The 25,544-nt window shown below is 43.8% G+C and overlaps 1 protein-coding gene across 1 annotated transcript in view; it reads left to right on the top strand.

The window, feature by feature from the left end:
• SERPING1 (serpin family G member 1) overlaps nucleotides 1-24,992 on the top strand; it is a 34,767-nt gene extending 9,775 nt beyond the window's left edge. The window contains exons 3-10 of the mRNA XM_066633196.1: nucleotides 1,122-1,271; nucleotides 13,214-13,339; nucleotides 15,200-15,644; nucleotides 17,065-17,202; nucleotides 17,874-18,077; nucleotides 20,314-20,453; nucleotides 22,109-22,328; nucleotides 24,378-24,992. Of these exons, the coding sequence (XP_066489293.1) occupies nucleotides 1,122-1,271; nucleotides 13,214-13,339; nucleotides 15,200-15,644; nucleotides 17,065-17,202; nucleotides 17,874-18,077; nucleotides 20,314-20,453; nucleotides 22,109-22,328; nucleotides 24,378-24,628 (1,674 nt within the window). The 3' untranslated portion in view covers nucleotides 24,629-24,992. The remainder of the gene's footprint in view (nucleotides 1-1,121; nucleotides 1,272-13,213; nucleotides 13,340-15,199; nucleotides 15,645-17,064; nucleotides 17,203-17,873; nucleotides 18,078-20,313; nucleotides 20,454-22,108; nucleotides 22,329-24,377) is intronic.
• The last annotated feature ends 552 nt before the right edge of the window (nucleotides 24,993-25,544 follow it).

The following is a 25,544-nucleotide window of genomic DNA, read 5'->3' as shown; positions in this document are numbered from 1 at the left end:
GTAACTCCCTTTGTTGTAAAATGATTTTCTGGTCATCTGCAGAGTGTTTTTGGAGCCTGATATGTTCCCCCACTGGTTTTTGGATGTTGCAGCTTTTTATGTCAATTTGTGCCCATTTATTCTTTGTATTAGAGGTTGACCTGTTTGTAAGCCCATGGGAGGTAGAGATGGCAAAGGCATTTGACATACCTGGGTCAGTCAATTCCAGGGCAGTACAGTACCATTTACTTAGTCCAACAGAAAAGGGAGAGGGGGTTGGCCCTCCCGCCCAAGTTAACAGCACCCTTTCTCTGCCCATCTTCCAATACCCAAGGGAGGAGCATTCCATTCGACCACCTACCATCAAGTGGCAGGAGGTTGACATTCAAACATATAGTGAGATGATTCCCAAGTAGCTCTTAACCTTTAGCTCCCCTTAAGGAATCATCAGCCAAGCATCATGGGGTAACCAGCAATCCATCTAACTAGGGAAGAGTCAGCCAGCTGTGTGACTGTATTTACTGGTTTCAATAGACAGGAGAACATATTTTTCTGACCCAATTTTTGGTGGGTCACGAATCTGTCAAGCTGATAGCTCACTAGGAAAATGTATAGAGCCCTATGGAAACAGAAACAGAGCAGCAAATGAGCATATTTTCATGAGTATGCAAGTGTGCCTCAGTCCATTTTGAAGGACAGACTGAGGGGAATGCAACACCATCAGAATGGTCCCAATCTGATTAACACAGGCCTCAAAAAACACTCAAGAAGGAAGTCCCCCCTCCAAGTTGACAAGGAGATGTATTGAGAGCTCTATAGAAAGTGAAACTGAGCCACACATGCATGTTTACTCGCAATTAGGGAAATGTGCCTCTGCTCTTATGAAATGCCAGGCAAAGGGGGTTGCAAGGCCACCAGAATGGACTCAATCCAATGAATGCAGAGCTCAGCAAATGCTCCAGAAGGTGCCCTCCACCACAATAAAAAGGATTTTAAAAAGGGATTTGAGTGGCTGGTAAAGTGACTTTTTTTTTAGTCTCATGAAGCTAGATGGCTCCCAATAGAGTGTTTCAAAGAGTTGGTACCAGTGCTAAAATGTTTGGGAACCACTGCATTAAACTAATAAAGATTTACTTTTCCAGGACTCCTCAGATGGCAAGAAAATGGAAGCTGAACCCCTTCTGCCTTCTGAAGCTCCTGGGATTCCCTCTCAAGCTCCCAGGTCTGAGAATCAAGAGGCCATAAAGTGGAATATTCAGCGGATGAAGCTCCTCAAGTTTCATGTATTCCAGGTGTGCCTGTTAAACCAATGAAAACTGATATTTTTAAGAATACTTATGGTTTATTGCTTTTCAACAAAAAAGTTCATGAAACAATTTACACAGCATAAATAATCCCATGTTCCCAAAGGGCTCACAATCTAAAAATATGCAATCTAAAAAAAAAACAGTTACCAGAAGAGACCCTACGCTGGGATGTACTGGGACTAAGAACATAAGAACAGCCCTGCTGGATCAGGCCATAGGCCCATCTAGTCCAGTTTATCTCACAGCAGCCCACCAAATCCCCTAAGGAGCGCACCAGATAACAAGAGGTCTACATCCTGATGCCCTTGCATCTGGCAATCTGATATAGCCCATTTCTAAAATCAGGAGGTTGCACATACACATCATGGCTTGTAACCCGTAATGGATTTTTCCTCCAGAAATTGGTCCAATCCCCTTTTAAAGGCATCTAGGCCAGATGCTGTCACCGCATCCTATGGCAAGGAGTTCCACAGACCAATCACACGCCGAGTAAAGAAATATTTTCTTTTGTCTGTCCTAACTCTCCCAACACTCAATTTTAGTGGATGTCCCCTGGTTCTGGTGTTATGTGAGAGTCTAAAGAGCATCTCTCTATCTACTCTATCCTTCCTGTGGATAATTTTGTATGTCTCAATCATGTCCCCCCCTCACGCGCCTCTTTTCTAGGCTGAAGAGGCCCAAACGCCATAGCCTTTTCTCATAAGGAAGGTGCCCCAGCCTAGTAATCATTTTAGGGCACAATCCTAACCCACTTTTCAGCATCAACATAAGGGCAATGCAGTTCCTAGGTAAGGAAACAAATATTGCCTTACTTTGAGGAGGCCTCCATGAGTGCCCCCCAACTACAGGATGCAGCACACATCCCATTGGCACAGCTATGCTGTTGCAAAGTGTTGCAAGGTTCAAAAGCAAGACTCAGTAGTCAAGGGTGATCATCTGCAAGCTTTTATTATGTTGCCAGCAACGGGCATCTCAAGGGACTCCTGTCCAGAGTATTGAGAGCGAGTATCAATCTTAACCAGACCCTTTATAATATTTTGGGTCCTTTGTTTGAAGATTTGAACTTCTCATTGGCTGAAGTTTGACATCATAGATGGGGCTAACTCTTAATAGACTGTAGATAGCGTTAGAGACACTTGAAAGGTGAGCTTCAAGTTACAGGTTTCCAAATAAGGTAAAATTATACAATTAAACATATTGAATACAAAGTTTTTAAGAACCAGTAGAATGTGCTATAACCTTATTTTATTCAGAACTGGCCTTTTTGGCAAGACTTCAGACCTATTTCTTGGCATACATCTCCTCTCCTGATTAGGATGGCCTTGCATGAGCCACCTGTCTTATCTCTCCTACATTCCTTCTTCTTTTCTCAGCAAAACACTGTGGGGCTCTCTGCCAACCTTTGTTAAGCAAGGTCCTTTGAACTATCCTTTAACAGTTTTACTCTATGTACTTTGAGTAACCAAAGTCTATAGAGTCTATAGTGGTATACTTTTCATATATTTTAACATAAAACAAGCCCAACTTTCACTGTATATAGGATTTCTCTTAAGAAATCCTTCTCCCTTTTACCTTTAAACACATTACATGTTCTCCATTTCAGTTGCAACTCAAACAGAGGCTTTCTCAGGAATGTTTTTGCTTATCTAATTAAATGTATTCTTTTCTAAACTCTGCAGGTGTCTGTGTCCCGCTAGCTAAAACCCTATTTCAGCCTGCCAACTGATAAGCTTTCCCTGGAATACTAAGGCTTCTTACTACAATGTTGCATATATGTGTGTTTTTCCCATCTTGACTGGCCATTTCTGCCAAGAAGGAGTTTATCTAGTTCGAGATACAACTCCCTTTTCCAAATTCCACAGTCTGTGAAACTAACAAAACAGCTTACTAAGCAGCTTCTCTGTGAGACTAACTATGATTTTTAGCTGGAAATGGCTTTCACTATTCAATGTGTTTCTATGTTTAATCAAACCTTTAATAAAATCAGACATTTAAAACTTACTTTAATGGCTACCATATCTCCATATATGTTGGTTACACTTTAAGGACAAAGACTATTTTAAAGCTTGGAAGTATAACTGACAGGCAAACATGGTGATATCCTTGGTACTTCTGTGAGACTTCTGTGAACATAGCAAACAGCTTCTAAAATAATTCTTCCAGTGTTTTAATGTAATGCTTCTAGCTAAGACAATAACACTGACTTTTGTTCTAAAAAGCATGAAAGAATTACAATTTTAAAACTAAACTGTCTTTGCTAAGATGGGTATCCTTCTACCAAATAATGCCCATCTGCTGTTATCTGTTTTAGTTTGCCATTCAAACAGAAAGCCTCAAAGGCAGGAGTTTCCCTAGTATTTCTATTCCTTTCTTTTATCTCCTCCTCCTCCTTACTTTCAAAGAGAATAGCCTAGTCTAAAATATGTGTTGTTCTTCCAAAATTTATCTCTTGCCAGTTAGTAACCTTGACATTTAGCAGAGCTTGCCAATTCAGCAGAGCAGCCAGTTTTCAATTTTTAAGCTTTCCTCTAAATGAAAATGGGGTGGCTTTTAAGCTTTTAAGCTTTTGCCCTAAAGGCATATTACCCTGGTCATTCTGTCACCTTCTATCAATGCCAGTGCTGGAAAGTTGGTTAGGATTTGGGCCTTAGTCACTCTCTTTTGCACCATTTGTACCTTAACTCATCAATCACTCTCCAGACTGACAGCACAACTCCTTCAAAGACTGCAACATGTCTTTTCAGTAGTTTATCTAAACAGCAGAAGCCCAACTGACAACCCAATCCTAACCTGCACTGGCGCAGCCAGGCTGCATGGCCTGCACTGTATCCAGTGCAGATTAGGAGATGGCTGGTGGTCTATTTGGGGTAAAGGGATCTTTCTCCCCTTATGCTGGGTAAAGCCCCAGCCTGCTCTACGGGGCTCCTCAGATCTGCACCAGCTATGCAGCTGGCACAAATCTGGACAGCCTGGTATAACACTGCAAGGCCCAGGAGGGAGGATAGGATATAGCAGAGGAAGTCTCCGCTGTTCCCGCTCCTTCCCAGGCCTTTCCCCCTACCCCAAAACACCCCTCCCTACCTATGAAATGCCCTCCTGCCATCCTCTCCCTGACGCTGCACTGACCAGCATGCAACTCACCTCTGCAAGCACCCTGAGGGCCTGGTTGCAGTACTGGCAGGCCGGTGCAGGCCGTCCTGCTGGCACTGCTTGCTAGCCAGTCACCATCAAGCACTTTACAGTGCTTTTACAACACCTCATGCTGGTATAGTGGCCACCGCGCCATCACTGCTCTGAAATAGGACTGTGCTCTGAGCACCTGCGTATTGGACTGACCCTGTTGATTAAAAAATTTTATTTATCCAGGGAATTTTTTTTTTTTTTTGGCAGTCTAGTATGCTTATTATTCATTCATTTTATTCTGACATTTGCAGTCTTCTTGGAATGATACTCCAAGCAGTGAAACGCAGCAGCCCTGTAAGTGCTACTTTCCTGGAACAATACATGGAGTAGGTGGAGCAAGCTCCAACGCCAACTTCATGTTTCTTTTAAATATGCCATTCTCAACTAAGAACTGATTGTCATTGTAGTGTTCAGTTGGTCTCACCTGTAAGGGATAGGAACATTTCTTTATTTTTAAGACCTGGTTTATTTATTTATTTATTTATTTATTTATTTATTTCCTGCTTTTCCCTTCCCCATTGGGAGGTGCCCAAGGTAGTTTACAATATGTTTCCCTGCATATTAGTAGAATATAAATAGAAAAGGTGGGGTTTCTGGCTTGTGTTTCTGGCTGTTTCTTTTCCTCCTCTCCAGGGAGTTGCTATTTCTCCATGTTGGGGGGGGGGGGAGAAAGAGAGAGAGAGAGAGAGAGAGAGAGAGAGAGAACACAATTCTGCTTATAAAGGAGCCCTTAGAGTGACTAACAACACTTAAAACAATCAACCCAGTATCCAATAAAAACAGTTCATTAAAACAAGAAAAACATGTGATCTGGGTGCTATGTTCTAGTCTGACCATTAGAACCCACTCAGATCAAAATAATGTTCCTCATTGAATAAGAAGCAAATGCATACAGGACAGCAAGCAAACTGTTGATTTCGTAGTATGATAAATGAGAATGAGTATTTGGATAAACAATCTTGGTTCGATAAAGATTGCGAGAACCTGAAAATCCATGTCAGAGAGACATATTGACTATTTAGAGATTCTAATTCTAGTATTGTTTGCTCTCAGTATCTCTTTTTGAAGAAAAAAAAACTGAAAAGCCCTTATCAGAGACAAAAGAAATTGTTATGTCCTAGACCAATGGATGCCTGAGACACAGAGACCCCTGCGTTGGCTCGGTCATGTTGTGAGAATGGATAATGGCCAGATCCCAAAGGATCTCCTCTATGGAGAACTCGTGCAAGGAAAGCACTCTACAGGTAGACCACAGCTGTGATACAAGGACTTCTGCAAGAGAGATCTGAAGGCCTTAGAAGTGGACCTCAACAAGTGGAAAACCCTGGCCTCTGAGCAGCCCGCTTGGAGGCAGGCTGTGCAGCATGGCCTTTCCCAGTTTGAAGAGACACTTGGCCAACAGACTGAGGCAAAGAGGCAAAGAAGGAAGGCCCATAACCAGGGAGACAGACCAGGGACAGACTGCACTTGCTCCCAGTGTGGAAGGGATTGTCACTCCCGAATTGGCCTTTTCAGCCACACTAGACGCTGTTCCAGAACCACCATTCAGAGCGCGATACCATAGTCTTTCGAGACTGAAGGTTGCCAACACAGACCAATGGAATAGCCTGATACAATCCATCTGTCTGAAAAACTCCAAAAAAATTCTGGAGTATTGTGACTAGTGCCTTCTATAAGCATGGGGATGACCTTGCACTAATTCTCCCACAAATTTCGGCCCAACACTTTTCTTCCCTGTTTTTTTTGAGAGAAACCAAAATATTAATCCCATAATGGACTCAGTATTCCTAGAACTCCCTGAATGGCCCCTGGTTTTCATTGAGGAGACCAGAGAGCTTATTAGCCAGTTAAAAGTTGGTAAAGCGCCAGGTCCTGATGAAATACCTGCTAATTTATTAAAAGAAAAACCGAGTGGTGGGCCACACTGTTGGCACACCTTTTCACTGCAGTTGACAGAACTGGTATATTATCTGATTGGACAAAAGCCATAGTTATCCCAATTTATAAAAAGGGTGACTGTAGCACACCATCTAACTTTTGCCCTTTGAGCCTGTTATCACTTCTAAGGAAGCTCAATAGTAAACATCTTTTTAATAAACTGATGGGATGGAGCAATGATAAGGCCGTTTTAGGCACTGACCAAATTGGATTTATACAGGGAAAATCTACACTAGACCATTGCGTCATATTGTCTTATCTCGCTGATAAATTGGTTAAGAGAACTCACTCTAAACTGTTTGCTGCCTTTTTGGATTTTAAGACTGCTTTTGATTCTGTGGACAGGTCCATACTAACTTATACATCTAGGATTAGAGAGAAGACTTCTTCTCCTAATAAGAAACCTATATGAGAATACTACGTGTCAGGTTAGGGTTACCCAACAAGAACTATTAGAGCCTTTCTCAACAAACTGGGGTGTTAAACAGGGTTGTATCTTGCCCATCCTGTTTAATCTTTTCTTAAATGACTTAGAGCCCGATCCTGAGGTCTGCGGCGTGGCTCCGCGCTGCGAACCTCAGTTGCAAATGTGCCGTAAGGCACATTTGCGGGGCTTACCACTGGGCTCCCACCGGAGCTAGCCCAGCTCCGGCCAGTGCTGGGCTAGCGCGTGGCTGTTGCCCGGGTTCTACAGCTCCATGGTCTCCCGGACCACCGGGCTGTGGAACGGGAGGCGGGGGCGAGGGGGGAAGCCAGCGGGAGGCGTGGCCAGGGGCGGGCAGGAGGCGTGTTGGGGGAAGGGGAGAGGCAGATCCACAGATCCATGGGAACTGGAGCTTTTCCTTTTGGTCAGCACTAAAGTGAGTAGCCCCATTTCAGGGCTGCTTCCCTTACTCGGGGGAAGGGGAAGAACTCCCCCTTCTCCCAAGGAGCCTCCCGCAGTAGCGCGGGAGGTACAGGATCTGGCGGGAGCCCGCCATGGAGCTGCCGGACCTGGGAGCTCTAGGCAGCCCAGAATTGGGCTGCTCGCCCCCACTTAGCAGAGGTTCATAAATGACCTGGAGACAGGGTTGAGCAGTGAGGTGGCTAAGTTTGCAGACGACACCAAACTTTTCCGAGTGGTGAAGACCAGAAGTGATTGTGAGGAGCTCCAGAAGGATCTCTCCAGACTGGCAGAATGGGCAGCAAAATGGCAGATGCACTTCAATGTCAGTAAGTGTAAAGTCATGCACATTGGGGCAAAAAATCAAAACTTTAGATATAGGCTGATGGGTTCTGAGCTGTCTGTGACAGATCAGGAGAGAGATCTTGGGGTGGTGGTGGACAGGTCGATGAAAGTGTCGACCCAATGTGCGGCGGCAGTGAAGAAGGCCAATTCTATGCTTGGGATCATTAGGAAGGGTATTGAGAACAAAACGGCTAGTATTATAATGCCGTTGTACAAATCTATGGTGAGGCCACACCTGGAGTATTGTGTCCAGTTCTGGTCGCCACATCTCAAAAAAGACATAGTGGAAATGGAAAAGGTGCAAAAGAGAGCCACTAAGATTATTATGGGGCTGGGGCACCTTCCTTATGAGGAAAGGCTACGGCGTTTGGGCCTCTTCAGCCTAGAAAAGAGATGCCTGAGGGGGGACATGATTGAGACATACAAAATTATGCAGGGGATGGACAGAGTGGATAGGGAGATGCTCTTTACACTCTCACATAATACCAGAACCAGGGGACATCCACTAAAATTGAGTGTTGGGCGGGTTCGGACAGACAAAAGAAAATATTTCTTTACTCAGCGTGTGGTCGGTCTGTGGAACTCCTTGCCACAGGATGTGGTGCTGGCGTCTAGCCTAGACGCCTTTAAAAGGGGATTGGACAAGTTTCTGGAGGAAAAATCCATTATGGGGTACAAGCCATGATGTGTATGCGCAACCTCCTGATTTTAGAAATGGGTTATGTCAGAATGCCAGATGCAAGGGAGGGCACCAGGATGAGGTCTGTTGTTATCTGGTGTGCTCCCTGGGGCATTTGGTGGGCCGCTGTGAGATACAGGAAGCTGGACTAGATGGGCCTATGGCCTGATCCAGTGGGGCTGTTCTTATGTTCTTAGGTTGATGGTTACAGCCCCGAACTGGGCTCATCTCCTGTCCCCCTTTTGCTCTATGCTGATGGTGCAGTAATTCTCTCTAGGGCACTCAAGGGGTTGAAACGATTGCTATCAAGTTGTGTGGAATATCTAAGGATGAATGACCTTCAACTCATTTATGACAAGTCAAAAATTTTGGCTTTTAGCAAATCTAGAAAATTATCTAATTGGACTTATGAAGGCAATAAGATTGAACAAGTGAAACCATTTAAGTACTTAGGAGTCCTCTTTCTGCACATTCTCTCTTGGACCTCCCATCGAAGAGCAGTTAGTGCTAATGCCAAAGATACTGCTTTAGCTATTGCACGATTCTTCTAAAACAGAAGAAACTCTTATGTTCCTGCAGCTATTGAGGTATTCAATTCAATTTCAGCAACCTTTAATGGCATAGTAAAAAAGAACAAAGTGCAACATACATACAACATAAATAAATAAATAAATAAATAAATAAATTACACCAATACGAAACATCAATTAATTATAAATGACCACAGGGAGATTGCACCCACAAGTACACCAATCAGGGCTGCTTAGAACTGTTAGCAGTAAGGACCTTTGTGAGGAATTCAGCAACGAGAGATGTAATATTGTGCGAGAAGTCGTGTAAAAGAAACACTGCGAGAAGATGGGGGGGCAGAATAACTAGAAATGACGGGGCCCAAAATGGAGCAGTGGAGTTTATTAAATGTTGGGCAGACACAGAGAAGATGAGTAACAGAATCAGGCTCAATACCACACTAGTTGCAACACCTTTGATCGAAGGGAACCCGAGAATAGCGGCCATTCAACATTGCAGAGGGAAATATGTTAAGCTGAGCTAACATAAAAGCCCTCCTCTCAAGGGGGTTCACAAGAAGCTGGAAACAGGAATGGCCATTGGCAAAGGCGGGAGAGATTCCATAGTAAATGGGAGAACAGACCCTGTTCAGGTTAGAAAATATCCACCGGTGTTCAGACTCCCAGAGTCTCTCAAAAATATCGGATAAAGCCTGATCAAAATTGCAATTGAAAAGAGAATCTAAGGGAATGCCAATAGAGGCTAATTTAGAGATACAAAACACAGACCAAGAGGATTGAAAAGGGTCTTTAAGTAAATAAACAAGAAAAGAATCAGAATCAATCTTAAAAAAAAGACGTAACCAAAATTTGAAAGTAAATTTCCAGGCCAGAGTAGAAGGAAGATGTATACCAAGCTCAAAAGCCAGAGTGGACAGCTTAATATAGTTGGGGACCCCAAGGATCCGCCTAAAGAAAGAGGCAGCCAGCTGGTCAATTTTACTGGACATGGCCTGGATCCAAATTGGGACCCCATAAAGCAATCGACTGACCATTTTGGCGCTAAAGATTAAAAGTGCAGCTGGAACGTACTGATTGCCTGTTGAATAATGGAATTTGGAAATTGCACCAATTAGGTGAGAGGAAGAGGCAGTCACATAGTTCCTATGAAAAGACCATTTGAGCGGGTAGTGTAAAAAAATTCCAAGGTATTTAAAGGTTTTTACTTGTTCAATAGGGCGGTTGTTGATTGCCCATTGAAGTGGCCTCCATGATTTGGAAAAGACCAAAATTTTGATTTTATCCTCGTTAATGGCTAAATTATTGCGTGAGCAATAAGATTGAAATAAAGCTAGGAGATGACGAAGACCCACGCTAGTGATTGAAAGAAGAACAGCGTTATTATACACGGATGACGTTGAGGTATTCAGAGCTCAAATCATTCCTCTAATTCTTTACGGAGTGCCAATTTGGTAGGACATCTGGGACCATACCTTGGAGCAGATCCAGGGTATGTTCTTATACAAAATACTTGGCATGCCAGGATGTGTACTTTACGCTGCGCTTTGCCTTGAAGCAGGGTTAGGTCAGCTTGAGATAGTGGCCTGGTTGAGGTTCTTTAAATATTGGCTTAAAATCTACTATACGCCCGACCAGAATAGCCTACTCCAGTGTTTCTCAAACTGTGGGTCGGGACCCACTTGGTGGGTCGCAAGCCAATTTCAGGTGGGTCCCCATTCTTTTTAATATTTTATTTTTAATATGTTAGACTTGATGCTACCATGCTGTGTGACTGCATTTGGGGAAATGTTACAGACTTGTACTTCCAACAAGCTACTACTGCAGACACTCACCTATGTCACAGATAAGTCGAGGGCAGGTTTTGAGCCCCAAATCATGGAATTCTCTATGACCCTCAGATAAGTTGGGGGTTAAACTTAGGGGGGGTCTGACTATAATTTTTGTCTGATTTTACCTGAAGCCTGATCCTGAAAAATAACCTTCCAGTAATTATAACCTAAAAACTGTACAGTTTCTAATTAATTAAAAATAGAATAAAAGATCATAAGATGCATTTTTGTTCATTAACTTTTAAATTCTGGTCTTCACAACATTTGTGTAAACACTGTCAGAGTAAGTGCCTGTAAACAACATACCAGTAGAACCATTAGTGAAATCCTTCTTGAAGGTGCCTGGTGTGTTAAGCCAGAGGCTCTACATATAACATGCAACATAAAACATGCAATTGGGAGTGTGCAGTTCAGTTCACAGCAGGGAGACAAGCAACAAGGACTGAGCTGCACAGAGTTGCAACCCTATTTGCTCAGGAGCAGACCCACTGCTTTCCATGGGTGTTACTCTTAAGTAACGGTGCATTGAATTGTAGCCTGGGACTTTGTTTCAGAGGGAAATGAGGATCACATCCTGGGGTCTTAAAAACCAGACCCCTAAACTTGGGGGGGGGGAGTGGAATTCTTTACAAATGACTTTCCAGGAATGTTCAGAGGCAGCAGCATAAGAAAAGGGGGCATTTCCCTTCTCCAACTGGAAGGGAGACAAAGGGGTTTAAGGGAATTGTGGGGAGGCTTTGTGGGAGTATGTGCTGCACTTCCATAGCAGCAGCCCATACAGACTACAATTCTCAGAAGTGCCTTCACTTCTCTTCCTGTCTGGAGAAGAGGCTGCCTCTGAATACCGTAATTACTGGTAAAAATTCTCCTTTTTCTCCACCTGCTCCCTGCTTCTCAGGCCATTTTCATGCCTTCCCACCTCACCAGACAGCTGCTGAGCCTCCGTAAGCTTCCCAGAAGCTCCCAGAGGACCCTGCCTCACCCACCACATTGACCCGGGTTTAAGTCAACCCAGGATCTCAGGCTCTATTTTTAGGCATACATTTTTTGACCTATAGGCGAGTGTATATATTATTTTAACAATGGTAGTAAATGGGACTTACTCCTGGATAAAAGTGAGAAGGATTGCAGCCTAGGATTGTTAAAAATTTTTCCTGCTTGATGATGCCACTTCCGGTCCTGACAGATTCTGACAGATAAAAAGTGGGTCCCTGTGCTAAATGTGTGAGAACCACAGGCCTACTCGTCTCTTACTTGAACCTGAGCATTCAAGAGAGATGCTCCTCTTTAAAAGAAAAATTAAAACTATAGGGGAGTTTAAAAATTAAAACTATCGACACTGACATTATAGGTGCACTCCAACTGGAGCCAGCATTTCATCTGATCAAACAAAGACTCCAAGACATTGAGCAGCAGAACCTGTGGTGTCTGGTCAATACGATCTGCTTACCCCTATATTTCAGCTTCCTGTTGGTTTGCATTGCCCCCACTATAAAGATTTTCACCCAGCATATTTAAAGGAACTCCTCAAAATAAAAGGAGGGTTGGGCTGATCAAGAAAAAAATCAGGTTTCTCCTTGCGGATGTAAATAGCGAATTAACTGAGAAAGTGGCAATATTTTTGAAATTAGTTATTAAGAGAAGGACAATATGTTCTGCTGTAACTTTATCTAATGTAGTTGAACCTTTTTAAATCTGTTGTTTTTTAAGTTATATTTCTGTATCTTTATGCCAATAAAGGTATTCTGAATTCAGTAGCTGCATGCCCTGTAATAGTTCTAAAAGTTAGATTCTAATTGTTAGAAGATATAGCTTACAATCAGTATGGAGGAATTACAATCCAGACCTAGAAGTGGCTTCACAGTCTCTGATCTCCCTGTCAGAGATATAGTTCAAGTTACAATGATATCATTCACTGAGCAGCTGCTGTCAACTGAAGATGAGGATGGAGTGGTGAACCTATGGCATGCCTGCCCAAGGTGTCACGAGAAAAAATGTTGTTGGCACGTGGCGTGCAGGCTCACTAAATGCAAGCAGGAATTGGATCAGCCCATCCCCATGTTCCATTCTCTCACAGTTGGCTCTGTCCATATTCTGCTGGGCCTTTAAAGTTTAAAGGGAACTTGTCCTGTTAAACATTAGATGCTGGGCAAAAAAGGAGCACTTCACAAACCTCCCCTAACTGCATACTTGCACAGCATTTAAAGTTTAAAGGGACCCTGTATAGTCTAAAGCCCCTTCCCTTTCTCTGCCTCCACATTCACATTGTTCGGCTACAAATGTAGAGCTTGAGATCCTAGGTTTGCTGGATAGCATCATCTGTTTCAGCCTTGGCAATGCTACCAGTTCAAGACATCTGGGCTAGGCTAAGAACTGACTTCTAACAGGAACTGATAATGCATAGTGTTTATATCACACACCAGGTGAATTTCTGGCATGGCCTTGATTCTGCCTTCTGACCTTGTTCAATGAATCGCGGATAACAAATATCAGTTGGCTGACTTTGTGTCTTTATTTTCTTCCTAACCCCTTGTACCCAGGGAGATGCCCCAGAGAATGTTGATCTGAAAAGCAAGAACATCAGCAGCACAGGCAATGAAAAGAGAACAGAGGAGACACATCCCTCAAGTCCCCACCACAACCACACCATCTCCTTGCATTCCCAGGTATTCAGGATTAGAACGAGAAAGAAGTATCCTGTGGACATCACAGCAGCAGGATGGGAGCTCTGATGATTGTGTGGGAAGGAGCAGCACAGTTGGCTCTGCCCATATGTTGCTGGGCCTTTAAATGTAACAAAAGTGTTATGAACTGGCTCAAGGAAAAGCAGCTCCCATCTTGCTGTGTGATATCACTGGTGTAGCACAGAGATTGAGGTATGAATCAGAACTTCCCCAGTTCAGTCATCTCTCTACCATGAACTTGCTTAGGTGAGCCTCTCCACTGGAACAGGGGAGTAATATTTGCACACCATACAGGATTGTTGTAAAGACAACATCAAGGTAATACAACTGAAGTGTTCTACATACTTAGAAGCACTATAAAAATGTTAAACATTCTTATTCCGTCTAAAAGTCACCTTCTGGACTCCATCTTTAATGTTGCTGTAAAGCAGGGGTCTCCAAACCCCAGCCCAGGGGCCAGATGTAGCCCGCAGCGAGCCCCTATCCAGCCCATGACAAGCCTCTGGTCCCCTGCAAGTCTCTGGCCCACTGAACTCAATGTGACCAGAGCTATGCTCCAATCGCATCTGGAGGGTGTTCTGAGGGTCACAAAGACCACACCTCAGAATGCCTTCTAAAGGCCTAAAAACATCACTTCCTGGTTTTCCCGAAAAACTAGAAGTGACATTTTTGGGCCCTCTAAAGGCCATGGCCCTCAGAACATGCTCCGGATGTTTCCTGTGATGTGCTTGTTCTGAATTATTTACTCCTGTGCATGTAATAAGCTGCCTGTAGGGCAGGCGAATGGGAGCCCATTGGAGTATGTGCTTTATTTCTGTGGTGTGTGTTGGTGCTTGGAGAAATCCTGGAACTTTGAACCCATTCACCCATTTTTCCATTCATCTAAGTTCCGTCTCTAATGTACTTATTTAAGGGCACAAGCCTAACCAGGTCTACTCAGTTCTATTTTGTTCAATGGGGCTTACTCTCAGGAAAGTGTGGTTAGGATTGCAGCCTATATTTTATATTTAAAAATTTATTTTTACAGTCCTCAACATAGTGCCAGATATTTGATGCGGCCCTCTGGCCAAAACATTTGGAGACCCCTGCTCTAAAGCTGATCTTTACATCTTTGCTACCTTTAGTTTCTGTAGAAATCTATATTGTATGTTTTATTTATGTACTAAATATTTACAGTACAGTATTATTAATGTTTCTCAGAGCAACAGAACTCTGAAAATATAGTCATTCTGATTTAGAGGTTTGTGTCTTAATTATTGAGACTGCAACTAAAGCCCAAATCCTAACCAACTTTCCAGCACTGGCATAGCTGTGATAGTGGGTGGTGTGCTGCATCCTGTAGTTGGGTGAAACTGGGTGAAAGAGAGTGAAACTGGGTGGGGAGGGGGAAGGAACGGGGGCAGGGAGACCTGTGCAGTTAAAGAGCTGGCACAGATCCAAGGAGACCCATTGTAAGGTGGGAGGCTTATGGAAGGGAAAGGAGATTTAAATCCCCTTTCCTTTTTGAAGCCTTCCACTCCACCACCACCCCGTTGGATACAGCATGCACTTTTTTTGGCGCATCTGCACCAGCTGGGGTGGGGGAAGGATTGGATTGGGCCATAAATCTGCCTTCCCCATGGCTGTTGTCTAAATCAAGAGCTGCCATCCAATTAAAAAGAAAAAGAAATCGGTGGGGTGCCTGATCACAGATTTCCTGCCATCACTCCCAGTTTGGCTCTGTATTGCAAAACCCTATTCAGGCATTCAAAATGAGCATGCATGGGAAAGCTGGGAGTCCCACCATACAGCAGAATATCCTTAGCCCATGCTAATTACTTCAGTATGCTATTTATATAACAGGATGCTGCCACTAACAAGAAAGAAGATGGTACTGGAAAACTTATAAGCACACCGGCAGAAAAGGAAGAATTAAACAAAGAGCGTCATGAAGAAGAGGATGGCGGAGGGGAAGAAGAGGATAACCGTTTCACGAATGTAAATACACAGCTGAGTTTCTCCAGAGATGACTGCCAGAAATGTCAGAGTGCCACAGAATCACCTCCTAGAGATTCAACCACAGCAAAGCCTCTCACAACAACAGAGAAAACAACTCCTAGTGTCCCACCACGCAGGAACCCATGGGCCACGTGTGATCATTCCACACCAGAAATGGAAGGGAAAGTGGCTGCAGCTCTAACTGAATTTGCAGTGAATTTCTATAAAAAAGCAACTGAATTTGATAAGGATTCAAATATCGTCTTCTCACCCTTCAGCATCTCAGTGATGCTCTCCAACATCTTGCTAGGTAAGGATGCCCCTCCTATGTATTTAACTGTGAGGCCTCAACATCTGTTAGCTTTTTTCCTGCATGGAGTAGCCACTGTGCTGTACCAGCTGAGGAGATGAAGAGACGGAGCACTAAATCAGGCTTTCTTCATTCAAGAAAGGGTTATCTCTGCCAATAACCTTCAGCGCAATCCAAATTTGCCTCTCCACTAGTGCAGCAGTCCCTGCACCACCTGAGGGTGTCACATATGTGCCATAAAGCACATTTGTTGCACCCAGAGAGTAGGCAGCACCAGCAGGGAGGTCTGTGCCACCCCACCAATGCTGCATCCTTATGAGTGTATTGAAACTCATATTGGGCACCATGTGGCAGTGGAGGACTTCCCCCTCCCTGCTCCCAGGGCAAAGGTCCATGAAGCTACCCCTGCAAGATGCCACTCCCTGCCTTTGAAGCGCAACAGAGCCCTGCGTAACTTTCAGACCAACTAGAGAAGCATTCTAACACTTCCCTGTGGTCTTAAACTGCACTTCTGGAAAACCAGAAGTGCAATTTCTGACCACATCAGGATCCTCACTGAGGCTTGCCGCATGGTCCTAGAGTACCTAGAGCAACCTGTTTGCCCAGCACTGGGTCCACTGCTGCCATGTGGTCCTATTCCCTCCCTTTTCTTTTGTTACATTTCATTTTTAGTCTGTAAGTCTTTATTTATTCTGAGTACACAAGTGAATGTTGCACATCTTGCCCAATGACATATGCCCTTCCCACATTCATCCAGAGAAAGCTACTATGGTGTTGTGATTAGAGCAGTGGTTCCCAACCTTTAGGAGCTCATGGACCACCCAGGCAAAAATTGGAATCATTGTGGACCACATGCAATGCCAGCTATGGGCAGTCTGTTCTCCACCCTCTCTGGTGATCCAGGGGAAGCGTCTCCCAAGTGAGCACTCCCAACAGACCACCAGAGAGAATGGAGAACAGACTGCCCACAGCCAGAGCCTTCAGTGTCTCCACTCTCTCTAGTAGTCTGTGGAGAAGCATCTCCCAAGTGAGCACTGCCCCATGGACTACAAGAAAGGGCAGAGAATGGACCACTTGGAGCTGGCACTTCAGTGACGGCTGCGTACACTCCATTCTCCGCCCTCTCTGGTGGTCCATGAGGGAATGCTTGCTTGGCAAGATGCTGGAAGTGATCAAAGGTGTTTTTTTCCTGAGACTTCACAGACCACTTCTCAGGGTCTTACTGACCACCTGTCCACAGACCACAGGTTGGTAACCAGTGGATTAGAGTGTTGGATGCAGACCAGCAAGACCCAGGTTCAAACCCACTCTCAATCATGAAGTGAGGTGACCTCAGCCCAGTTGCCATTTCTCAGTTTCCTAATCTTCTTCACAGGGTTGTTGATACACATCAGTAATAATTTATGATTTTGCCAAATAGGAGCATGTGATGAGACTAAAGTACGTCTTGAAAAGCTGCTCTCCTATCCTGAAGATATAGCATGTGTCCATGCTGCACTGAAAAATCTCCAGAAATCAGAGGCGCTGGCCTCAGCCTCTGCCATTTTTTACCAACCAAGTGAGTAAACTTGTCAATTCAAGATTCCACCACATCCGTAGTTCATATCAAGTAAGGTCTGATTCACAAAGTGTTATGTTTCAAGACAGAACAAGTACATTCTGCATATGTGAAATACAACTGAAATTCCAAAACCATGTACTTCAAAGTATAGTATTGAATTCATTGGAAATTACTCTCTCCTTATAATTATAGGAGAGAGAAAGAAATCAAATGAACAATCTCTTTGTATATGTATATTCCTATATGTGTGGACGTGCTCCATGGGAACTGGAGCTTTTCCTAGCTTGATTCATGATAAGGATTACTATCCTAGACTACTTCCTGTAACTGATGACAGATTTTGACCGTGGGAAATCACATGGATAACCGATACCCATGTAACATTTCCAGTCATATTGGCATACAGGGGCTCCCTTTCAAAATGAATCCATGAACACAAAATGTTATCACCAAATTAGCTGTGCTTGTCAACCACCAATTTGTATCTTTTAAATTTATGGGTGAATTCTAAAGTTTCTTCTTTGATCTCATCTCATGTGATCTTTGATTACATCATTGAGGAAGCATTTCAGGTTGTATGTCCTTGCTTTTTTTGATACATGTGATCTTTGATTACATCATTGAGGAAGCATTTCAGGTTGTATGTCCTTGCTTTTTTTGATACACAGCACTCACCTTGAATGATGAATTCCGTAACCTGTCAGATAAGTTCTATCAAAGCAGGATACAGCACCTTAGTAATGACAGCCACCAGGATGTGACTGACATCAATGCGTGGGTGAGCAAAAATACTGACCACAAGATCAAGAAGCTCTTGGATGACCTGGATCCAGATGTCCAGATGGTGCTTCTGAATGCTGTCTTCCTCCGTGGTAAGTAACAGTCCGTAAAACCTCCCACTCTCAACATTTGACTCACAGCATAGCTCAGCCAACAAGGAGTAACTTCAAAAACTCACCTCTGGCTTCCCTACCCTTGAGCATTCACCTGTAAAACACTTGCTTGCAGACAGATTCCAACCCACCCCCTTTTCTTACCATGGCATTTTTCAGTGCTGTAATTCCACACATACTTTCTGCTGTGGAGGTATCTTTCAGAGCTTCCCAGATCCATTGAAACATAAAGCTACCTTGAAGTAGTAGCAAAGGGGGCACTGAGGCAGCTGTTGGTTTGCTTTCTCTTTGTGGTTGAAGGGATAGCTTGTGGTATTTCATTTTCTTTCCAGAGTGAATGTGAATTTATGAAGAAAAAAACAGAGCAACTTGGGGGGAGGCATATATGTTGCTCACCATTACTGACATTGTGGGGGGATCAGCAAATAGGTGCCCCTGTTGTGACAACTGGCCACAACACTTCTGCAACTGCTACACACATTCTGAAACAGAAGGACCAGCTGGAGAAGAAAGTACTTGCTCAAGTCCCTGGTATCCACTGAAGGGATGTCTTCAGGGGAAGCTGTGGGAACGCAAGGGACAAAAAGACACAAATGGGTACTGCACACAGCAGTTAGGGATGACCCTGTGGCTGACCTCTCTGCAAAGAACTGATACCAGGCAGGCAATAAAGAGCAAAAAATAAGAGATTAATAAAAGACTGAAAAGACAAGTGAAGGAGCAGCTGGTAATAGGAGGTAGGCAGGGGCACACATCCCCCATGTCCAGTTGCCACCTAAGTTGACGACCTCAGTCAGCATCATGAACAGGCCAGCCATAATTCATTTGATTGATTGATTGATTTAATGAACTTATATCCTGTTTTTCATTAAAACTCCAAGTAACCTAAAAAATAATTGTAGTTTTCACTTCAAAAAGAACAACGGAAGCCCTAATTTTTAAAATGTTGTCTGTGTATTTGAAAATAAATCAGTAATAATTGTGCTTGGCAATTGCAAAATTACCCGTTTCTCGTTCTGGGCCCATTCCTGTCCAACTTTCCAGTGCAAATGCAGCCATGTGAATTTGGTGCATGCTGCATCATACAGTTGGGGGTCAATCACAGAGGCTTCCTCAAGGTAAGGGAATGTTTGTTCCCTTTCCTTGGGGATCCATTGTGGCTGCATCTGAGCTGGAAAGTTGCATCAGATTAGGCCCTTACAGCCCAATCCTGAGCTGCCCGGAGTGCCCAGGCTTGGTGGAACCAAAAAGGGCTGCCACCGAATCCTGCGCCTCCTGCGCTATCGCGGGAAGCTCCTTGGGAGAAGGGGACATTCGTCCCCTTCCCCTGAGTAAGGTAAGCAACCCCGCAATGGGGCTACTCACTTTACCCAGGAAAAGGCGTTTGTGTAGGGCGCACAGCCCTCCACGAGCGCCCTGGAGCTTGAGGAGCACAGCTCTGCAGATCCTCCTCCCGCCCGCCCCCCAGCACGCCACCCACCGCCCCTGCCAGCTTCCCCCCTCCCCAGAACACCTCCTCCACACCCCTGTCCACACCCCCACCTCCCGTTCCGATGCTCTGCGGTTCAGGAGACCGCAGAGCCACAGAACCTGGGTGACCACCTGGCACTAGCCCAGCATCGGCCAGCGCTGGGCTAGTACTGGCAGGAGCCTGGCGGTGAGCCCCACGAACATGCCTTACGGCATGTTTGCGACTGTGGTTGGCGGCACAGAGCCATGTCGCTGACCATAGGATTGGGCTCTTAGTCTGCAAACATGTGTATCTCACTCTTCATCCGTACAGTAAGGCAGTGTTTCTCAAACTGTGGGTCGGGACCCACTAGGTGGGTCATGAGCCAATTTCAGGTGGGTCCCCATTCATTTCAATATTCTATTTTTAATATATTAGACTTGATGCTACCATGGTATGTGACTGCATTTGGGGAAATGTTACAGATCTGTACTTTTAACAAGCTACTATGTATATTCTTTTAACAATGATGGTAAATGGAATTGATACCTGGGTAAGCGTGGGTAGGATTGCAGCCTAGGTTTGTTAAAATGTTCCTGCTTGATGGTGTCACTTCCGGTCATGACATCACTTCTGGTGGGTCCTGACAGATTCTCATTCTAAAAAGTGGGTCTCAATGCTAAATGTGTGAGAACCACTGCAGTAAGGCATCCTGTATGACTAAATAAGTCCATTCCTGCTGATCCCAGTTCTTCCTCTTTCCAGCCAAGTGGAAGACCATGTTTAGGAAGAACGTTATTGGAGAAGAGTTCTACCGTCCAGGCCTTCCTACCATCATTGTGCCCATGATGACTAGTAAGAAATATCCAGTGGCTTCCTTTGTGGATAACAGCTTGCAGGCTAAGGTAATGTCCATGGAGGGGCAGGGAGAGTGGGCTGGAAAAGGCTCTCTTTCCAATCTTAGGGCTGGTTCATACATTGTAGAGAGTGGTGCAAGAAAAGAAGTGGGGATAGTTTATTTATTTATTTATTTATTATTATTATTATTATTATTATTATTATTATTATTATTATTATTATTATTATTATTATTATCAACAACAACAACAACAACAACAACAACAACAACAACAACAACAACAGTATTTTTATACCGCTTTTCAACAAAAAGTTCACAAAGCGGTTTACAGAGAAAAATCAAATAACTAATGGCTCTCTGTCCCAAAAGGACTTCACAATCTAAAAAAGGGCTCACAATCTGGGCTCACAATCCATAGTTACTTTGCTGGTTTACAACAAAGCAACTGTAGAAACCAGTTCTCAACACAAAGGCCACCCCATGTAGTATAGATGTATGTATTTATTTTATTTATTCAACTCTGTTTTATTTCCCCAAAGGGCATTCAAAGCATAAACCGTAAGTATAACACTAGTATAAACCAGTATAAATGCTAGGGTTTCCACCCAGGGACCCTTGGGAGTTGTGCTTCAATGAAGAATGTAAAAGTAAACATGGTGCCCCTTGCAAAACAACAGCTCTCAGGGTTCTTAGGACCAAGGTATGCGTGATAATAAATGAGTCAGTGTGTAGTTGCAGGCTGAAGTCAACTCATGCATAGCAACTGTGCAAGGTTGCAGTTTGGATCAGGACCATAGTGCTCTTAACCTACACACTATTTTCCCCATGAAAGTTGCCTCTTTGAAAAGGCTATTTAATCTTTAAAGTGTCGTATGCAACACTGGCATTTTTAGGGTTAAACAGCCTCTTTGGAAAGGCAATTTTTCAGGAGGAAAATAGTGTGGAGATAAAGAGTTCAATGGCCTCCAATTCTGCACTGTGGTTGTGATCAAAACTGCAGCCCCCTCATGACTGCTATACCTGAGTAGACTTCAGCCTGCAAATGCACCCTCACTTATTTTGCATCACATGTAATTTGTCTTTTAGGGAGAAGCCATAGAAGTTAAACTCATTTCACTTTAGTTAGATCTGTAGTGTAGGTATACTCCCAGACTCCCATTAAGATGTTCTTTTTCTACAGTGTTCTCACAAGTAGTGAACATACTGCCTTATCGTTGTCTCAGTTGGACCTGTGGCCCATCTGAATCAATACAATCTAAAATGACTGGCAGCACCTCTCCAGGTTTTCTGGCAGATACCATTCCCAGCCCTACTTGTAGATGCCAGGGATTGAACCCGGGACATTCTGCCTCCAGAGCATGTACTCTACAACTGTTCTGTGGCCCCTCCCAGTGTGCTGTGCTTGCCTTGTACAGTATCAGTTTCTGCTGAGCTGGGCCAGATCTATAAATCCATACAGTCTCCCCTATGAACAATGATTTTCTGAATTTATTAGGATTGACGCTACCCTGTTGAGTGCAGACAAATCCCTTTGACAAATGTCACCGCAAGAGGAACAGGAGCAATAAAAAAAGCACATTGAAGCTTCAATCTGTGAATGCTGAGCTGCAGATTTACGTCATTCAAAAGAAAAACTTATCCAGAAGTAGGGTGCGTACATGAGAATATGGGCTAGAGGGCTGACGGTGTTTGCTTTTCTAGGTTGGCCTGCTGCAGCTGTCCCACAACTTGAGCATGATCATCATCATGCCTCTCTCGCTGTCGCAGAATCTCTCTGAGGTGGAGAAGCGACTCGATGCTGATGTCTTGAAGGCAGTAATGTGGACACTGGAAAGAATGCCTTTCAGACCCACTATAGTGAATCTACCCAAGTTCAAGGTGGCCTCCTCCCTGGACCTCATCTCAATAGTGCAGAGATTGGGTAAGAAGAGTGAAATTGGGAGTGGGGAGGTTAGAGACAAGATTATTCTGTTTGCCAGTTCTATATTCCAACTTCTGGGTACTGACACTAATGGGATCTCAAAGCCTCATTTGGAGGGTCATGGCAATCTTTCAACGCCTGTGCAAGAGACGGTGTGGATCCAATCCAATAATGGCCCTGCCTTAACAAAACTGAATTATTGATATAATCCTGCACTGCCTCTTCTCACTGTCTTGCCCCACAGCTCCTAGGTCTGCCCCTGCTCAAACTGCTACCTCACAGGGTTGTTGTGACAGCAGAAGGGGAAATAGGGGAAATCAGGTCCCAGGAGGGAGGCAGGACTGGCGGCAGGTCCCTAGTTTCATACTTTATTTCTTGGGGTTGTGGCATGAAAAGAGTTGAAGACCACTGCTATACGCAAAGCACGTGAAAACAATGCTTTCCAGTGAACAATGGTCCCTTCCCTATGAACTAGGAACTGCCATGTGTTTTACAACAACCCCCTCTATTTTGGCAATCCCAAATCAAGCAAACATTCCAAGAGGTTTATTGAGCTCCTGATAGGAAACATTTGGCTTAATCCACACTGGTCAACAGAGTGAACATCCTCTGTTCACTCACTTTGTACAATAAACCCACACCACATCATTGCCAAATTGTTGCATGCTAGGGCTTCGCTGTGATGACCTTCCATGTTTTTTCAGACCTGATGGGTTGGATGTTGGCTTTTTTTTGTGGGCAGGGGTACATTAAAACATAAATTGCAGCAATAACCTATCCAATATGGGCAGGCAACATGGTATTGAGGCTTCTAAGGTATACAGTATCTTTAATCAAATGCTTCCTGTTTGTAGGTTATTTAACTTCCTGAGAGCCAGGTGTGTTAAATTAATGATTTTCTTTCTTTTTTTCTTTTAGAAATAGCATTAGGCCATTTTTTTAAAAGGGAAAGAGTGAAGCAACAGATAGAAACCAGTAATTTAACATACATATACACACACAGGGGCCAATCCTATCCAACTTTCCAGAGCTGATGCAGTTGCAATGCAGTCCCAAGGTAAGGAAAATGCTTCCTTACTTTGAGGAGGCCTCGCTCCGTGACTGCCCCACCACCACAGGATGCAGTGCACACCCCGTTGGCATGGCTGCATTGGCTGAAAAGTTGGATAGGATTTGGCCCACAGTGGGGAACTCACTCAAGCAAATTAAAAGGGAAACAAAGGATATTAATTTATCACTAAATCAGTGGTTCTCACACTTTTCGTACCAGGACCCACTTTTTAGAAACAGAATCTGTCAGAACCCACCAGAAGTGATGTCATGAAAGGAAGTGACATCATCGAGCAAGAAAATTTTTAACAATCCCAGGCTGCACTCCTACCCACACATACCCAGGAGTAAGCCCCATTGACTATCATATAAAAGCATATACAGTGTAGCCTATTAAAAGTATAGATCTGTAATATTTCCCCAAATGTAGTCACATACCATGGGAGCATCAAGTCTAATAAATTAAAAATAAAATACTGAAATGAATGGGAACCCACCTGAAATTGGTTCGCGACCCACTAAATAGGTCTCAACCCACAGCTTGAGAACCACTACACTAAATGCTCAGCTGTGCTGAACAGGAAGTAATTAAATGGGCTGAACCTGCATACAAGAATTCTTTAACATTGCTGGGGCACCTTGCTGAGTGAGATTTACTTGTGACAAATTAACATTGAGAGACCACAGGAAAGTGCATCACTAATTATGTTAAGTGAGCAATATTCCTAGCACAGTATTAAACACCTTGAGAGACTTCCACTTAGTTCCACTTTCAACAAATTGTGAAAATGCAGTGCCTTATCAGTGCTCAAGGGCTCTAGTGATCCAGGATCACTTGAGGGATTCAGGTTACAAGTTGTGCAGGCCTGTGCTGGGAAATCTCTTGTCATATCATTCTGGTTTGGCTCTAGCTACTGCCTTGCAAATTTCCCAAGAAAAGAGATGATTCATCTTCATCTGAGCTGGTATTTGTATATTTAATCCAAACTTCTCTTCTAGACTATGGTATTTTCTTTGATGCCAACCTGTGTGGGATCTCTGAGGATGAAGAAATAGCAGTGACAAGTGCGCAGCACAGGGCTGTGGTGGAAATCAACGAGAAAGGCGTGGAGGCAGCTGCGGCAACTGTCATCTCCTTGGCACGCACAGCCAATTTTTTCAGTGTGCAGCAGCCCTTCATTTTCATGGTGTTGAAGGATAATGAGTTCCCAGTCTTCCTGGGACGCATCCACAATCCAAAGGCATCCTAACTCCTTGCTCCTGTCACCAGTGGGGAAGCAGCACTTCCAGGATTGCCCCAGGCTCATCCTGCACTATTTACGCATGATGCTTTGTACAGGTGTAGAGGTGTGCACACGTTTCTTCAGCTCCCTCTTTTGTTTTTAACCCACTACAGTATTCTTTTATCCATCCGCCACCACTTTTTATAAAGCTGAATTCCCCTCCCTTTGTTGTTTTTCCCCCTCAAATCTCATTTATGCAGTATAATAGACTGAAAAGGAGCTCTGATCTATACGGGGTCCATTTCCTATTCCATTTAGCCGCTACAACAATCCCTTCAGCCTCTTCCATTTCCTTCTGCTATAATAAGGAATAAAAAGGTGACTATACTGACTTACTGTACCATAACTTTTGCTTCTGAGGTGGGCTTTGCTGGGGGAAATTTTTGGGTAAGAGAGTTTTGTCTGTTATTAAGAATATTTATATATTTCTGACTTTCAACTAAGGAAGTTCACAAAGTGATCAAAGACTCAATCCTGTCTTACTTTCCAGTGCTAATTCAGCTGCAATGCAGCCCAGAGGTTAGGGAACAAATATTGGCGCAGCTGCATCAGTGCTGGGAAGTTGGATAAGACTGAGCTCTTACATAGCAAATGAAACAGAATACAATAACTATTGCCCTGTTGTTACCTGAATAAGAACTGCAGCCCAGGTTTTAACAAGAAAAGGCTCAAGCCTTTGACATCACAGTTCTCTCTCCCTACTGTAACTAAGCTTAGACTAACTGTAACTATACAGCTGAAACAACTGTATACATTTCTGCTGGACCTTGTGTCCATCTCCCTCCCCTGTTGCTTCTTTTATATTAATAGCTAGGCTGTAAGCTCTTTGGGGGAGGAACTGTCTTTTCATTACTTGTGAAGTGTTGTGTACATAGATGGTAAC

This window comes from Tiliqua scincoides, chromosome 1, assembly GCF_035046505.1.
Source record: "Tiliqua scincoides isolate rTilSci1 chromosome 1, rTilSci1.hap2, whole genome shotgun sequence".
Classification (NCBI taxonomy): Eukaryota; Metazoa; Chordata; class Lepidosauria; order Squamata; family Scincidae; genus Tiliqua; species Tiliqua scincoides.
This window is presented reverse-complemented; position numbering and strand designations above follow the sequence as displayed.